This window comes from Diadema antillarum, unplaced genomic scaffold (genome assembly GCF_040938485.1).
Source record: "Diadema antillarum isolate AM-2024a unplaced genomic scaffold, OU_Dant_1.0 seq00001528_RagTag, whole genome shotgun sequence".
Taxonomy (NCBI): Eukaryota; Metazoa; Echinodermata; class Echinoidea; order Diadematoida; family Diadematidae; genus Diadema; species Diadema antillarum.
The window spans coordinates 127,870-146,765 of NW_027272260.1; the positions used below are offsets into that span (position 1 = coordinate 127,870).

Here is an 18,896-nt window from a genome sequence, read left to right on the forward strand (position 1 = left end):
AGCTCACATTGTAGACAATTCAATGCTTATTGAACTTTGCTACCCAATCTTGAAATGCGATCCCAAGATATAAATTCTCACAGCATTGTTTCTTCAATTCCTTCTTTCTTTTTGTCTCCTCTCCACATTTTATTACCAGCATTCAATAATATTCTACCAAAACTTGCTCCCCCCCCACAAAAAAAAACAAAAAAAATGCAGAGGCTTGAGAGAAAATCTTTGCACAAACACATTTGCACTGATTCACTTCAAACATACTAAATTCCTCAAATCTGTTGTCTGTCCCTTCTGCATGACAATCTGAATCAGGTTTTATTAAGATAAAATGTACACTGCAGAATTTCCTTTCAAGTTGCCAACACATTCACACATACATTTGTAAGAGGTGAGGGGAGGAGGGTTCAAAGAACTTTGTTTTTCAGGGAATATTTGTGTGCATTACATACACTACCATAGGCCACGACTCACAAACCATGGAGCCTCTTAAAACATTTTTCTGTCAGGACATCCAAAAAAAAAAAAAAAGGCCCTTCCTGCGAAACCTGGGGTAAATGGCATGTACGCCTTCTCCTTTTCCATAACGAATGCCTTCAGTTTGCATCAAGTTCAACTGTTTGTGAAAATGAATGCGCTTAATTACCCACAACCAACTTTGTCTCTAATTCCACATATTGTGATGTCTTGTACGCAGTCCTACCCAGCTTCAACTACAACGGCTTTGAATAATGAACTATCACCGTTGCTTACAAGATCCTAATCTGCACAATTCTTTGCATTTGTTGTCCTAGCAAATCACTGTTCATTTTATATAAAACATAAATGTTTCTGCATCTTTGCTCACTTCCCTTTCACAAGGAAGGCAGTGGTCTTCAGGTGTCTTCAGAAATAGCTCTCATAATTATGTTTGCTATAGAGCAGAATACAAAAACATACAGCTTTTGAGTCCCTACATGCATCACAGCAAGTTCATAGATATCACACTGAATACAGAACAGACAGCCCTACTGGATCATTTAGGTAACTAGATCAATGTGGATACATACAGATACAAGCATGAATACAAACATGTATGACATATGGAATAAATAACACTGATATGGCTATATTACACAATTCATTATACTGTATATATTCTTTCATCATCATCTTTCATAAACATTTATACTTAGCTCTTCAAAAAGAAAATATGCTGGCAAAAAAAAAAAAAGAGTATCAGTCCAAAGTACAAAAATGCTTTCTCACAAAATATAAGAGGATACCTCTATATATCTTCTACCTGATATTAGGTGGGCATTTGTGGAAAACACTAAGAAGTGGTGGATCATGAAAATTGTGAGAAAATGCTACCCTACCGTAATCACACATTTTGCTGTAATCCAAGGGAACACTAATACTTCATATTCAAAGACGCTTCTACTGGAGTTGAGCCCATGCCCACACCGTGTCTAAGCTTACTTCGTTGAACGGAGTCAAGTCAATTATGCAGGATGGTACATGTTCATTTGATACAAGATTTTCACACAGTTACCGTAAAATCATAAATTTTTGCATGCATTTAATTTGTGAAATGTTGAAAATTACAATGCACATGGATGCTCTCATCTACACTACAGTGTATATCCATGCAGCGAATGCCAGTGGAATTGGCATAAAATTTCATGCCACAAAAATGTCTTGCTTCAGAGTAATGGTTTTATAAGTGTCTCAAACACGTATATTATGTAGAGGCAATGCTGTTTTGTTTGTTTTGTTTCGCTTTATTTCCTTTAGTTACGATGTAATTTCCAAATCGACTGTACAAGTGTACGTGTCCTTTAATACTAATCTGAATATCAGCTGCACATTTCCTGGAATCTTGCAATTCTACTATAGGAAAAAAAAAAATATTTGAGGCCATGTCTTTTAGACAGGTGACTGTTGAGACCAGACAAGTTACAGGAATCATTATTATATCTGTAGTCTGGTCCTGTATAATAATTCTTTTCATAATTCTTTACAATTCATTGTTAGCTTTTTACAATCAAAGGTAGAGCAAAAATGACAGATATTTCCCTTTACACTCAAATTGTTGCTACTGACAATTTGAACATTTCTGCAGAAAACAGGGGAAAAAATGGGAAAGTTACAGGGAAGTGAGTGTATAGAGCCTATTTATTTGTACATCTCTGTTAGTTTGTCTGTTCCTAGGATCCGACACGTAGCAGGACTCCTATTTTGTCCAAAATCTGAAACAGTCTTCAAGTTGATCTAAAATGCTGATTACACAAATGCTGATCATTTGACACAAAACTCATTCCCAATAAAACGAAATGCAATTATATGCTGGTGGTATTATTTTTTTTTTTCATGACACATTCATAAGATTGTTTACATTGATAGAAACTATAAACATGGATTACAAATCTATGCCACATAACACATAGATTTCCCATGATTCTGTAAACACTGTTTATATAAAAAAATTGTGTATCAATTGAATGCTGATTATTAATTTCATAAGAGCTCAGAAGCTCTTCAATAATGCAATTTTTGCCATTTCAAATAAGAAAGGAGGGAAAACAAACATCAAATCTCAAATGAGTCTAGATGTTCTTATTATACAAGTGTAAGACATAAACTGCAGCGCAGCTGAATACGATGCTTTTGAATTTCCAACAATTTTGTAATCAAGGGAGGGATAGTACTGATTCAGGGTTTATAGGGATGGCACAGTATTGGTGGAGATGAGAATTGGGCTTTTAACGAGATACCAAGAAAACACTTATGAAATAGTACAGAGCATACCATTTTAAGAGGAATTCAAAGTTTATTTGATGAAAATTGAGTTTGGAATGACTGAAACATCCAAAAACAAAGTAAAACAAAGCGATTGTAATAAAGTGTGGGTTGCACATTTACTAGAATCGCTCTGTTTCGGATATCTCTGCCATTTCAAAACCAATTTTCATCAAATAAACATTGAATTCCTCATGGAATTATATGCTCTTTCATATTTCATAAGAAGTTTCTCATTACGTTATTCACCCAAAAATTTTAGAAATTTGAAATTAGGTCTCAACCAAAACCATACGATCCCTTTTAAAAGTGTGGCAGTCCATCAACATGAATACCTCAATAAAAATGAGAGACAAACTAGATGTCTTCACTGGCAGTTCCTTCATGGCAGTTGAAAAAATTCTTCAGATGGGAAATGGGTGCAATTTACATTCCATGTCTCACAAGCACACCCACTTGATTACATGGACATTAACCCTGACAAGACCAACGTGTCAAGGCCCCAATCCTCTTGCACACCGTAATCTTCACCTCGGGTATGTAAAGGTTAATGCAACAACAGCAGCAACAAAATGTTTTGTCATAAAGATTCAAGTGTTTATACTGTCAATTACCAGTAAATGTGCGTGATGGTAAAGGCTTTATTAACCCGTTGAGAACGAGTCCCAAGTATATTCGGGCAAGTGACTATGGGAAATGCATGTTAAATCAAAATCAGTCATTCCTGAACGGGTTAAGCTATAAAAGCAGTCTACTGCCAAAAAGTTCAAAACAACACAAGTCCGCATGCCCCCTACTTTACTAACACAATTATGGGTCACAAATCTGATAGCAGCTAATGTAGTCAATTATGGTAACCCCATATTCTCAGCACTAATTGACTGTTACAGAAAAGTAATCGCAACTCTACTTTCTATCAAAGGCATACCAGAGCTAGAACTATTATGTAGTTGATATTCAAGGACACATTCCTCAAAATACTATTAAACAGATTCAGCAAGTACACTTTCTCCCACTCAGAATTCTTTATCCATACACATATTAATAGCACTACCGATATCATTTCTGTATTGGAACAAGAGCACATTATGCATTTGGTATTGTTGAACTTGAGGTATCTTTCATGGCATCTTCAAAGAACTGTACGTCCTGCACTGATCTCAACATGTGGGCCAGAATGGAAAAGCTGACGTGTGGTAGGGAATGTTACGTATACTCCCAACCCACAAGTGCAATGGGCCTTGCACACCACAGCTGTTGCCACCTCAGCACCCTGGCCTTGCTACCTATATCGCATTTCAATTGAAGTTCTACGGATAGCATTTTGGGGTTTTATGTTTTTTTGTTTTCCCGGAGCTCATTTGCTCAGGGACAGCTGCAGTTCTGCCCGTATCTCCTCTAGGATCTGCGAGTTAGGAGGTACCCGCTGACTATCATCCAATGGCAAGCTGGTTTGCTGACTGAGGCTACGTCTTAGCGGCGGAGGGGGCGGCCTCGGGCCGATGCCCTCTAGCTCCGGAAGGATGGCCGACTGCCGCTTCCAGGCAGGCTCCGCCGTCGAGGCACGCGTCTGCTCATTGTAGATCTTTACCAAGTTCTTCACTCCGTGACCGCGCGACGCCACACCGCTCCCGTTGCTCGACGCACTGTTCGAGGCACTGCTGTCGGAGAATATCCCTGTATCTATACTGGCAGTGCTGTCCCTATTGCTCAGGTTCCTCTCGAGGAGGTATCCTGTGCTGTACCTATTCCTGTGCTTCATTTCCAGCGGATTTGGCAAATCCTCCGTCTCCACTCGGTAGCTCATAACAGAGTTGTGTTGGTTGGCCCTCGCGGCCGCGCTGTGAGGGCTCATAAAGTTAGCATCAGGGAGATACATGGATGTCCTGATGACGTTGATGCCACCGCGTGAAGGGGCGTCACCGTTGGCTTTGTGATGCTGCTTCTCACTCTGCGTCCGCTCCAGCATCACACCAGGAACAGGCTTATCGAGGTTGCGCCTTCTGATTTCGGCCTTCATGAATGACTCTGAGCCCATCGACCAGTTGCCGTCCTCTGTGACCTTCCGTGCCGGCGCCTCCTTCACATCATCATCGAGGTCCATGCTCTCTGAGATGATGGAGTCGAGGAAGTCTAGTGCTTGCTTCTCCTCACTGTCAATACTGTCTGGTGGTGGCGACACGGTCCTTGGCATATCAGCACCGCTCGTCGGGGATTCTACTGGCGACTTGCTGGAATTCAAGGGTGTTGGCATAACTGGTGTTGCTGAAACCGACGTCAATCTATTAGAGTTCTCCTCGTCTATACTTGCTGATGCTTGATGCCCACTGTCTTCCTGCTCCTCGGGAATCGGCCGCGCCTGGGCCATCTTCTGCCGCACCTGGTTCCGGATGTCCTGCATGGACTCCTTCTGTTCAAGATTCCGCATCTCCTGGGCGGTGTCCGTTCCCGGCAGCAGACTCCGCGGGACGCCGCCGTCCGTCATGTCGTGGTAGCGGTCGGTCGCCACGTACTCGCGGCCGAACTCGCTCCAAAACGGGTGGACGTCAATGGAGTTCTGGAGGTGGGACGGCGGCCCCGTGTACGACATCTCGGTTTTCATCTTGTTCGGAAATTTGGACTCGACAAAGTCCAGTGTGTGCACTGTCTTGCTGAAGTAGCCCGGGGTGTCACTAACGCTCCCCATGAACGCTTCAGTGTTGAGGATGGACTTCTTGTAGAGGTCCTCTGACCTGGAGTATGTGCAGCCCATGGTTGCCTCGTTGCTTCCCTGCCTCAGCGCTCGGTGGAAGAATTCGTTGTCCTGATGGACGGCCTCTCGTTGTTGCTCATTCACTCAGTCCCGTCTCCAAGTGAGAAATGTGCTCATTTCATTTTCATTTCTGACAGATGAAAAGACAAAAGGAAACCAGATTTAAACACAAGAATGAAACATTTTACATGATTGCATGCACCAAGCTTCCCTTATCTGCCATCAAAGAAAGCACCCAGCAGATTTATAATAACAAAACACGGAATGGGGGGGGGGGGGTTCCTTTGGCAAAGACAGACTACACAAAAGAAAAATGAAATGCAGAAAAAAGGGATAGTCCACTTGTAATGTCACCAGCTCAAGAAAGCACCTGAACTAAACCTCCACTGTGCTGACAATATTGGCTCATCTGATTTGGATTGTCACCAGCATGACTGCTTCTTACATTTAACTTTAAATGCATAATTTACTATTTGCACATGAAACAAAAACCCAGCATTAGTGCTTTAAAATAGTTCTAAAGTGTGAGTTAGGGATAGGACAACCACTGTAAAATTTTGAATCCGTATTATAATCAATATCAAGTATTGTTAAATACATACAATTTGAACAATAGCTATAATAAAAATGTTTCCAGACTAAACCATCTACAGTTATGGTTTATTGAGAAAAATAATGGTATCTCCTTATATTTTTCGCTTTATTGCAAAAATGTTTGATATGGTAGGATGTTCTGTGATACAACAGACCTACACATTATGCGTCAAATGTGATATCTTGAACATCTTTTAAATCCCTGCTCCCAAAGGTAAACTGGACCTTTAACTCATTACCGATGATCTAAATTCCATAACTTCAGTCTCTTTGTCCAATATGCAAAAAGAAAAGAAATAAAAAAATGTTTGTCCTTCACTTCATACTGGCCTATGACCAGAGTCAGCTTGAGCACTAAAGCCTCAATTTTTCCCTATGACTATTTGGCATAAATGGTCCCATAGATGGAAAATCTTTGTCAGGTTAAACATACACATTTTCAAAAGCTATCTCACACTTCACACTGTTACACACATTCTGTAAAACTGAAGGATAATCTTTAATGATGAATGTCAATTGATAGAATGTTTGCTTGGAGGTGGAGAAATGGGGGAAAAATATTTTTGCCATAAATCACAGTACACCTTCCCATGAAAACACAAACTGCAAAGAAATGGTGCTGAGTACTGCCTGGTTTTGAATGTGGTTTTGCAGGTCGGTTTGATATCAGTGGTTGATTAACCGCATCTTTGAAATCAATCATTGGAATCAAATTAAAATATTGACCCTGCTGAACAAATATGTGACTTTTGATATGATTTTCTCAAAGACACAGTCCTTTATCAAAAACCAGAAAGATTAATGCTGTTTGTTCTTTCACACAGACAGACAAAGAGACAGCCAGACAGCCACATACAAAACAATGCTAATAACCATGTAGTCAAAAGTACTAAATATGTCCACATTGTTACAGTAGTTTGTATCATGCATAGCTTGCATTGATATCATCCAAAATTATATTCCACTCCACTTGTCCAAGCGAAAATTAGTATTTTTTTCCACTTTACAACAAGAAATCTTTTTTTTTTTTTTTTTTGTAACAGGCATTTCATTATAACTGCATTCGTTGGAGCACATTGTATATTATGAATATGAAATGCTATGAATGGAAATATTACGAATAAGTCAGCTAATCTAAGAGTAAGATAAATAAAATTATATTATAAAGGTAATAATTGAGATTGGGGAAGGAAAATTAGGAAATTAGTTTTAGAAGAAAGGCAAGAGAGTAATTGACATTTATTCCTTAATCTACAGATTTAAAGCATCCTAGTGTGCGAGGTCTTCCATAAGTCCTAATTTTGACGAAATGAAAAAGATTTCCCCTCTTTCAGAACATCTGTGCACATAAAGTCTGACTCGTACATGTGTACTTACTTTTAATACTTGTGTTGCCAGTAGCAGTGTCTTCAAGAAATGCTAGGCCATGGTTATCCTAGATCCTCCTCTCCATCCAGTCCTGTTTAGCAAAGAAATAAAGCAGAAAGAAAGGCACCACAAGTTTAGAGTGGGACTGCAACATATAGATTTATTGGTGATTATGAATCACAAGTAATGCACAGCTTATCACTTCATACAGTCCTCTATATTGTGTACACATGTATAATCACAAGGAGAAAATAGACAATATGGCATAAGAAACACTGTTTTCCAGCTATAAAAACCTTTAGTACCTGTGCACAAAAGTCATCCTTGGATGTCTGTGTGTGTGTGTCCATTTGTGTGTTGCGAAACCAGAAATATATTCTTAACCTTGGTAATATCATCCTATATTCCATCTTGTACGTATTTACCTACATGTACTGTACACTGCTTTGCCAAAATCTGCAAATCAATTTGTCCTTCCACACCAATGTAAAAAAAATAAAAACTAATGAAAAAGAAAGAAATCAAATAAAGAAATCAAAATAAAAGAATGGGGGATTCACTCCTTCCATGTGCACACAATACTGTCAGCAGATACATGTATGTCTGTCATTGCAAGGAATCTCAGCTGATATTTAAGGGTCAAGCTTCCACAGGCAGGTCGGAAAATACACGTAATTCTTCATCGCTGGCAGAGAAAACACTACAGCTGTATATAATCTTTACATGCGGGTGCACTGTCTTGCCTCCGTACATGGACCTTTTACCGTGCTACCCAAATGAATGCACAGGTGTTACGAGAACACGAGGTGGGGCTTGCAAACAACAGAGAGCTGTTCAAACACTGGCAGAAATTTGCCAAACATGTGAAATGTCAATTGCAAAAAGACTGCCCGTTTACCCAGTTTCTCTGTCAACAATTTTATCGGCGCGTCCCCTGTTCCAAAAGCGGACAAACAGCGGCCTGCAATATAGGCTCGTTTACAGAACATCAATCAAATATTTCTTTTATGGTAAATTCCAGACTTGACAGCCATTTTTTTATAAAGAAAGAAGAAAATGATACATATGAATAGAAGCATTAAAACTGTGTATATGAATACACTAATGTATTGGAGCAGGTTATAATGCATTTAATGCATGAATACACATTGATTCACTTTGCCTGGAATACCATGACATCACAAAATAAGATAACTCAGAGAGAACAAAAAGACAACAACAACAGTATTTCTGTTTTCTTGGAAAAAATATACTGATTTCATTGTATTGTCAACTTTAAGGCAGAGTATTAAGTACTGTTTAGAATTGATTTATTGAGAGGAAAGAGGGACAATGTCCCAAGCGTATAGAAGAGGAAGAATGGAGCTAGTCAAAAAGGGGTAAAGAGGTATGAAAAGCATGCAGGAAAGAAATCTACCTATATTTATAAGACCTACGAAGGACCGACTGGAAAATATGCAATGGAAGCTGAACAAGCGGAAGAGTTGAAGGCAGGGAATAATTTTTCTGGTATGGTATACAGTGTATAGCATTTGCTCTATGCATTTCCACTATGACTGCAATGACACAACATGTGATTTGTGTAGCAATTTCATTACAGAGAACACAATTTCGTCCATTGCCTCGAACTGATATTTTGAGGAGATTCCCCATGGGAAGGCGAGTGGAAAATGAATTGGATGAGAGGCAGGCTGGAAGAAGAAGGGTGATGAAGAATGCATGGAGGGGTTAAAGAGACTGCACAGTACTGGTTAAGAGGTGAGGATTCAGCTTGTAACGTTTCACGAGATATTTAGAAACTACTCTATGAAGTGTCAAAGAGCATACAATTCTCAGGGGAATCAAAGGTATGTTTGATGAAAATTGGATTTGAAATAACTGAGATATCCAAAAAACTAGGTAAACACAAAGAGATCCTAATATTCAATCATAAAAAGCTGTGGCCTGTAGATTTTATTAGGATCGCTGTTTTGGATATCTCAGCAATTCCAAGCCCAATTTTCATCAAATAAACATTGAATCCTTCTTGGATTTACATGCTCTTTCTTATTCAATATTAAGAGATGTTATAAACAAAATAAAAGATGTTATAAACCCGAAGATAAGTCTCAGGCAAATCTATACGGTCCCTTTGAGAACAAGAAGAGGAAGAAGGAAAGAGACTGGGAAAATAGATGGTATATGATGAACCAAAGAGGAGGGGAGGTCAAAAAAAAAAGTCCTGGAGGAAAATGAGGAGGAGATGGAAGAAGAGCAGGATGAGAAGGGAGAAACTGAAGGACGTTCAGGAAAAAGGGAAGGGGTACAAAACTGTAAGGCAGGGCTGCACACTAACCCATTCTTTCTTCCAGTCCGACCTGTCTGTCAGACTTGTAGGCACCCAGTTTTTCAATTTTGTACTGGGCCCTTCCTGAAAAAGTTACTGGTCTGACAGTGATTTTTACTGGTCATGGACAATTGGAGTTGGACCAGTGCAAGTGTGCAGCGTTGGGTCAGACACAGGGTAAGATGAAGGGGAGAGGGTGGGGGGGGGGGAGTGGGGCAGGGAAGAAGCACAAAAGAAATAAAGAAGGGATGGAAAGTTCAAGGAAGTTCAGGAAAAAAGGGAAAGGGTAAAGAGAAAGGGTTAAGAAGAAGAGGAGAGGGCAGGGGAGGGAGGGGAATGGAGTGGGGTATGGAAGGGACAGTAGAGAAAGAATTATAAGAAGGAATGAAAAAGACAAAAAATGGGGGAAGGGTATAGAGGAATGAGGGTGGGGGTCCATGGGAAGAAAGAATGGGAGAGGGTAGTGATTTAATATCAAGTCTGTACAATTCATTGACTTTGGCATACCAAGTTTATCCCTCTCATTGCACAAAAGCAGGTCTCTTTGAACCATTGACAAATTTACAATAGGAAGCTTGAAATGCGCCGTTGATAATCAGGAATTACCTTCATAGGTCGGTAGGGGAGATCATTCTTACATTCATTCACCTAGTCAAGGCACTCACAGTCTGCATTGTATGAGTGATAGCTAGCCTACCTTCCAGGCTGTGTTAATAATTTTCCACAACGGTAACAAATCTTATTATCACAAATGACTCAAACATGTATCATCAGAGGAGAGATTGCATACATAACTATGACAAACTGCATACACTGTATGCAATCAAAGTTTTATGATCAAACTTAATTGTATGTCATCATCTAGATCCTTGTCGAAGACTAATGACATGCAAGTCTAAACACTCTTCCTAGAAGTCATTTTGGCAGCCTTGTTGAAAGGCTACAAGTAGGAGCCACCTGCGTTTAACAGTAAAGTCAACATTCATCTGCAGGAAGAGTTGTGATGTCATGGATCTGAGAAAATCCACTGACAATAGCTGTTTTCACTGTGACTGATGGTGATTGGCATCATTTTGTAAATTGAATCATATTGGGGACTTCATGCAATAACATCAGCTGCATTCTGGTCATTCATTGATATTCAAAGTTAAATTCCAATTCTTAAAACATCCCCCCTCCCCCCCCCCCCCCCCCAAAAAAAAAAAAGTGAATTGGAGCCAACAGTCTTTTTTGCAGCATGAAAATTTCATGAATTGCCACCAGTTGGCATTCAATGCATGGAGTGTAGATCAGAACTTTTGCGTGCAATTATAATTTCGTGAATTTTGGCTCTTGCGAATTTTGCGGAATTAAAATGCACGCGAACATTCCTCGTTTTACAGTAATGCACATGTATGCATTGATGTACACAAGCCTATACTAGGTAGCCCTACATGTGTACAAATAATGCATGATAAACACATTTATGTAGACAATGATAAAATGCAATTTATCTTTATAAATTTAACAAGAACATAAATCAGGGAGATGTTGTTAATTCTTGTACTCTGTAGAAAGATTCAACCTGTATGTACATGTACACATTTAAGTCAAAGTCAGAATAGTATAGTACCATGGACCTACACAGTCGTACAGGTCTACTTTATACAATACGTGTAAATGAGAGAGAATCGTTTTGTAAAAATTAATGATCTAGAAACTGCTATTATTTCTGAAATCCCATGAGACCCATTAACACTGTCTTGCAATAGCTGGTGAATACAGCAAACATTCACATTACCTGCTGAACAATTACAACGACAAATACAAATCTGTAACTTCCAAAACTCAAGATTACATCCCAAATGCAAACAACCCACAGAAGACAGAGTCAGTATTACAGCAACTCAGCAAATAATAAAAGGGCAGGGGTTGACTGGAGTTGAAACAACAATGAAAAACATGCCTTGACTATCTAAACTTTACTCTACAATTTGGATGCCAAAGAATGTGAAATATTTTACTGTATGGGCTAGAGCAAACACAAGGGGGCAATTTCAGCCTGTTACAGAGAGTGAAAATTTAAGAAAAGTGAGTCTATAACCCAGTTTGAAAGTACAAACACATATATGAACACCACTTTCAGTTACAATTTTGGGAGACAATTACCCTTTTGGGAGATCATTTTAAAGGAGAATTGAAAAATTCCTGTACATCTCGGATTTATGTCAAAAGGATCCCATGCGTGCATTTGTCAAAAGGACTGTTTTCAAAACAAATCACGCTTGTAAATGTCTCCTTAGCTCAAAGCTATACTATCTGAAGGCAATGTTATGCAGCTCTGCAAAATGGATCAAGCTACAACCAGACTGATTTACTGCCATCGAGGAACATTTTGAAATTATATAAATTTACCACTTCTACGGTACATTGTACACAGTTTACCCTCCATGATTCCATCTTTTCACTGCAAAGGAACACTAGGGGGCAAATAGGTCACAAAATTATTAAATAAGATCTCAGCATTCTGTTCATAGTAAACAAATTTGCCATCCACAAACTTGAGGGTCGACTTTACTTTGTGATAAAATATTTCTGTATGTTTACATTTCTCTTCACCCCAGAGGAGAACTGACAATTTTATTCTTTGACAAACAAAATAAAATGATAAAATACTTCTTTTCCTTTTATTCCAAGCAAAGCGGATGCTAATCAAACTTGTGATGCACTTTAACCAGCACAATGTGCTAGCTTTTATCCTCTACAAGTCAATTTTTCTAGATGGAGCTGCTTTTATGGAGGGGGGCCTTGAATAATGCATTCTTTAAATGCTTTTCCCCTTCAGAAATTCATATCCTTGCAAAGGACAGACAATCAACAATCTACAATTGTTTAATTCCATGTAGTTGACAGAGAATGCTCCCTTTTCTTTTATCAGACACCTAGACAGACACACAAACAAAAAGAAAAAAGAAATGTTGAAATAGATGCCAAAGTGGGAGATAATATGTCTGTATTATTGGGGTACACAAGATGTTTGTGACATTGCTGTAAGGTACATTGTACTTTGCATCTCTTGGATGTACCACACAACATGTAGTTCCAGGCTCAACACAGTGATGCATTTACATGTATATTAATCAAAGTCTTCAACCACAGTGATTTACAGATTTCTACCAAAGGTAGACTTTAGTACGAGAATGAAACATCGGCAGTAGATACTTTTCAACCTTTTGCAGATTGGTATAGCCTCATTCCTATTAGCTGGCATCCCAACAGGGATTTTAAGTAGTCATGGACAACTACTATGTATATATTAAAAGCAAGTGGGTCTGTAGCTTCCCATAGTTCAAGTAAACTGCACATGTTGTCAAGAGAACACACTGCACCATAAAGGTGCTAACTATATAACACCACAGATATAAATTCTCTTCTTTTTGATATACCGCATACATTCATATTTACAGTAAAATGATTTTAAAAGTAATGGCATGGAAAATTTCCTTTGTACTGAACATACATGTAACTGTGTTTCTTTAACTTCAATTTTGACTGCAATATTTGTCAGGTACTGCTTTGTTTTGCTTTGTTTTTGTTTTATAACTTATGAAGAAAATAACTAATTCTGTGTTTAAATTCTGAACAGGTGTTAATACTCAGCAAGTCTGCTACATGTAGGCCTATATTTATAACAACACACATTCATTAGCAGGTCATCATGACACAATTGTTAATGTAATACATGATGTAACACATTAAATTCTTTCAAGGGGTAGAGCCAATTCATTCAAAATATGTACAATAAAGAAGTTTCTGCTCTTATTCCATATTCATGAGCAGAGTATATTATAATGCGGGCTTCTACTACCCTTAAAAGATCTGCACTGTACACTGTATTTGGGCAAACCTGTGTCCATGGGAGATACGTTATATAACAAAATCAGCTCATCCCTATGGGTTAATGTGTTCCCTAAGGACACAATTCTAGTCTGGGTATAAAATGGCAAATTTTGCATTGAACAGTGAAGGCTGATAGCCTCATTTTGTAACATTCATTGTATTGTCAGAAACATTGTGAAGAAAAAAAAAAACATTGGGTGTGTCATACTCATCCACGTCAGGCAAATGGTCTATTTTATGCAAAGAAAGGGGCTAGAAGGATATTTTTCTCCAACATGTAGATAAATCACTTGAAGTGAGCAAAAGCTAAGAAGACCATGTATTTATTGAACAACATCAAAATATCAAATCTGCTTGAATCCTCTTTCATTCTATTTATTAAATTGCTTGCAAAATTATGTGTTCACTTTCAACAGTATTTGTGTTAGTCTTTGTACCAACACATCCATTTAAAGACACTACAAAGTACAACATCATTCTCAGAGAAGCACATCTATTTTCTTCTACTTGATCGCTATTCAGCACAAACAGCCTAATATTTGCTTCAAATATGCATAAACGACTATTATAAGTACTACAACTATCATTTGAACAAGATCAGGTATGACAATTGTACCTGCAAAGAAAAATTGGGCCATAACTTGGAATTATTTCATGGAAAGTACATGATTACAAGTTCACATGTTGAAAATCTGAATAAATGTTTGTAACACAATGTTCAGCATAATAATGGGTTAGTCTGCAAAGCCCTTGTAATCGGTTTGGTTTTTTGTTTGTTTGGTTGTTGTCATTTTTTTTTTTGTCTTGAACATTTCTAATCTTGCATTAAAGAAAAGAATGTATAACAATTCATCATGATCAACGCAGGTTAAGTATCTGAGCTGCTATGCTGAACACTTCATTCCCATTTTATGGCTGGCCTGATGGTCTTTAATGAGTTAGGAGAGATAGCATAATTACATTTTACAGGGACATGGTTGCAGTGCCCTACAGTATCTACCAGTCATTAGCACACTGTGCAGTGGATGTTTCAAGAGTTAAAGGAGAATCTAATGTCCTTAATTAGAGGAAGCTTAATTTGTGGAGCAAAGATCCCTTGTTGAAAATCACCAGGGTGCAGTCTTCACCAGAGGGTACCTAACTCGGGGTACTACATAACTTTCTTTTTTTACCACTTGCCCGGTTGGGCAAGCAGATTTTCAAATTGCTGCAGAACATTTGCCCAAACATGAATTTTACTTGAAAGTGCAGGAATATAAGAAAATTATTTACAGAAAATCACTTGTTAGTCAAAGGGCTTGATAAAACACAAGCATTTGAATAAACAGAACACGTTGATTGACAAGCTTGAACACGTGTAGATCTAAAACTTGGTTTGATTGATTGTTGGTGTTGCATTGCATGGGGGTTTCTTCACATAAGTGTTGGAAAGTTGTTGAAATGAAATTACAGTGCATTTGTATCAATGAACTCTCATTATCTTTGGGTTTCTGTATGGTTGACTTTGTGAATTTTTTTTTAAGGCAAACTTACCTGACTTTGATTTTCACTTGCCCCAGGAAATTGGGCAAGCACCTACAAGGTAATTAGCATCTTGCCTCACTGCCAAAGTTAGTTTAAAAAAGGTCTCTTTCTTATGCCATTTTTGTGTGTCCATCCATTGTGCAAGCTGTCTCCTCAAGATGCATTAACATTCATTGTAGAACAGGCCACCGTTGTTTTGAATTAAAGGGCAGTGGCATAAAATAATTCACAAGGTACGTCATATGGGCTACACCATAACTTTCAAAAAGTGTATCCTTTAAAAACCATGAATTTCTATTTAATCAAGATGTATAATGTTCTATGAATTCTGAGAAAAGCATTAAAGCACTCAAATGTTATCAATAAGAACCTTTAACCAGGGAACATCAAGTTGGGCTGAGATGTACAGGCAAGCAAATAGTGTGACCGACACGTTCGTGATCAGTCCGAGGAACGCCTATCGCGAGTCAACAGCCTTGTTTGTCTTGCCTCGTGTCAAACAGCCATAATCAATTCTTGCAGGTAACCACCTTCATATTAAAGGCATTATAAAACCATTTGGAGATGAAACAAAAAACCAGCTTTAGTGCTCCAAAATAGTTCTAAAATGTGAGTTAGGGATAGAAACAACCAATGTAAAAATTTTGACCAGTATAAGCAATCTAAAATGAATACTAACATTTCATACAAAATGTAAATAATTGTCATGAAAAAAAAAATGTTTCTAGACTAAACTGTCTTCATTTATGGTTTATTGAGAAAAACAGTGATATTTATCTCCTTATACTGTATTTTAGGCTTGATTGTGAATTGCTTTAATGGTAGTACAAGGTTTTGTGATACACCTGACCTACACACATGAATCAAATGTGGTATCTTGAACATTTCTTTAAAATCACTGCTCCCAGTGGTAAACGGTACCTTTAAGAGCAATGTGGCAGCCATGGTATAACTACAGTGTACTCTGTGGAGGCAAGGCTTTCCAGGACACACACATCATTAGCAAATTATTGCCATGCAGGAACCCCCCCCCCTAAAAAAAAAAGAGCAAAATGCTTAAATAGAGTATTGAAATGGGCCTGTATGATTATGTCTGGTCTAAAATTAGATCTGAATGAAGGAGTGTAGAACAAATGAATAGCAATCAAATCAACTGGTATTTGATAATTGTCACAAATCATTGAAGTAAACTGCAAACCTTGTGCCAGAAGAAAAAAAAAGGGACACCAGAAGCTGTTAAATTGTAAGCAATCAGATGCATTCGAGAAAGATTCAAAGGCTTCTTCCCTATTCACCAAACACAATTTTTTAAAACTTTGAAAGTAGGGGGAAAAAAAGAAACATTTGTAAGAAATACATGGTAAAGGTTCATAACATTTCAAATCACAAGTTTGTAGGTAAATGTTAATCTAAATGAGTTCATGATATTCTACAGTACCCTCCAGAATAATAGTGTTCCTCTTAATACACACCGTACTACAGTAATCAATGCACCCCATTATTAAGTGTGCTTAACATGCTAAGGTTAGAGAGTATTCACGGGTTTGTTCTTTATTTTATTTTATTTTCAGATTTCCTCAGCTACCTTGAAAAAAAAAAAGAGCTACTGTCAATAGGAAGGAGTAATCTAATCCTCCTAATCCCTTTTGTTTCAATACGGCCTTCATGCAAGTATAGGCTCGATCACACACAAAGAAAATCAACATTACAATCGTGATCCAAATTTCGATTTTTTTTTTCTCGACCGTTCATACAGAGGGAAAAATCGCACTTCGCAGCAAGGTAACGATCAGTAGCCAAAATTGCGCATGCGCGAAACCTGCATGACCGAAGACTGACCCCGCGGTCCCAATAGAGTTTCGCACGCGCTACGATCGATGGGATTAAAAATACCGATTTCCGAATCTCGATCGCGCTCACACACACGGCGCTTGGCAAAATAATCACGATTTTTCTGAAAAATAGATCGCGATTAGGATCGCAAAAATTATTGTAGTGAGATTTTTCTGTCCACACAGGAAAAAATTTCCAAATTTTGATCGCGATAAGAAAATCGATTCTTAAATCTCACTTTTTCACTTGTGTGTGAACAGGCCTTATGTGTGGTCTGTTTGGGCTTACTACAGAAAATAATTTCCTCCTATTACTTCTCCTTTATAGGGTGTTGATGTTGTTGTCTAATTTTGTTTTTGTTTTGATTGTTTTTAAAGGAGCAGAAATTAACAAATGCTGCCTAAATCTTTCAACGGCACTTCAAAACTTGAGAAGTACGATGCCGAAACTTGAGGCTTACAAAATAGATGAAAATCTCCATATTTAAGGCTGTGTACAGTTCTGGTTGAGGTGAGGATTTACATACAATGTAGCTTTACGTTTTGCGAGATATTCAGAAACCACTCTATGAGATGTAAAAGAGCATGCAATTCTAAGGGGCAGCAAAAGTTTATTCGATTAAAATCGGTTTTGAAATGGCTGAGATATCCAAAAACAAGGTGACACAAAGGGATCCTAATAAAAAGCGTGGCCTGTCGCCTTTTATTATTATCACTTTTTTTTTTGATATCTCAGCCATTTGAAAACTAATTTTCATCAAATAAACATTGAATCCTTCTTAAAATTACATGCTCTTTCATATTTCATACAAGGTTTCTCATTATGTATCTCACTTAGGAATGTTCAAAACATGAATCCCCACCTCAACCAGTACTGTACAGTCACTTTGAGACAAGACAAGGCTTTAATCTTTTTGATAATCCCTTACAGTGTTTTCAATACTTGAAGGACACTACTAAAACCCAGAAACACCTTGAGATCCTCTTTTTTTTTATGCCAACCTCTGAGGCTCTTGGGAAGGGGAGGGGCAATCCACAGGGGTTTTCCCATTTTTGCGCAATCTTTGTTTTAGGTGCCATAGTACAAACACAAGACAAAGATGATAAACTAATTTCCCTTGGCTTATCAATCACGTCATATCTGTATGGCCTTTTTTACGATCAGTGGTGTAACTTTTGTACTCGGAGGGTCAAAATTTCAAACAAAATATTTTTTCATTATTCTGTTTGATTCCTATTTGAAAGTATTCAAATTTTTGAAAAAATAACATTTCAGACCTTAAAGCTGAAGGGTTATTGGTGTAATTTAAGGAAAACCCTGGCACCTGAAGTAAATTTAAGCAAAATTTTGCTTTCATGAATTGCGCCATATTGACAAAACTCTGCAGTCAAACTTCACCATGCAAAGTTTATATGGTTAACAACAATATATAGTTTGTGAATCAAAACTATTCGGGGGTTGAATATAAAGTGAATTAAAAAAAAATACATGAGATTTATAAATTTTTGCTAAAAAATACCAATTGACATGTAATTTTTAAGATTTTAACTATTTATTGGAGGGCAGGCCAGGTCAAACTCTTACTATAGCAAGTCTTTAAGAAGGGCTACCTTCCTATGTAGGTTAAATGAAATTCCAGTCATTTCTTTAAAACTTGGATTTTTCACACATGGATGTTTCGGAGGTGACAGTTAACATATTAGAATGTTTCGGAGGTGACATTAATATTAATACTCACTTATTTTGAGAATAAGTGACAATAACACAAAAACTTCTTCTTTTTATCAATGTTTTCAATAATTATAACTCGAGAACAAGAAATTAACTCCTGTTTCAAGCAGATAA

At 37.8% G+C, this 18,896-nt stretch overlaps 1 protein-coding gene across 3 annotated transcripts in view; it reads right to left on the bottom strand.

Moving 5' to 3' along the window:
* Positions 1-3,256: 3,256 nt before the first annotated feature.
* Positions 3,257-18,896, bottom strand: part of LOC139710394 (uncharacterized) — a 37,658-nt gene continuing 22,018 nt past the window's right edge. For 2 of the 3 annotated variants that reach the window (XM_071622308.1, XM_071622310.1), the window contains exons 2-3: positions 7,499-7,580; positions 3,257-5,657 (exon numbers count right to left, since the gene is read on the bottom strand). In XM_071622308.1, the coding sequence (XP_071478409.1) occupies positions 4,133-5,527 (1,395 nt within the window). In that variant the 5' untranslated portion in view covers positions 5,528-5,657; positions 7,499-7,580 and the 3' untranslated portion in view covers positions 3,257-4,132. Of the gene's footprint in view, positions 5,658-7,498; positions 7,581-8,049; positions 8,127-18,896 lie in introns of those variants that run through there. The other variant, XM_071622309.1, reaches the window with a different exon arrangement.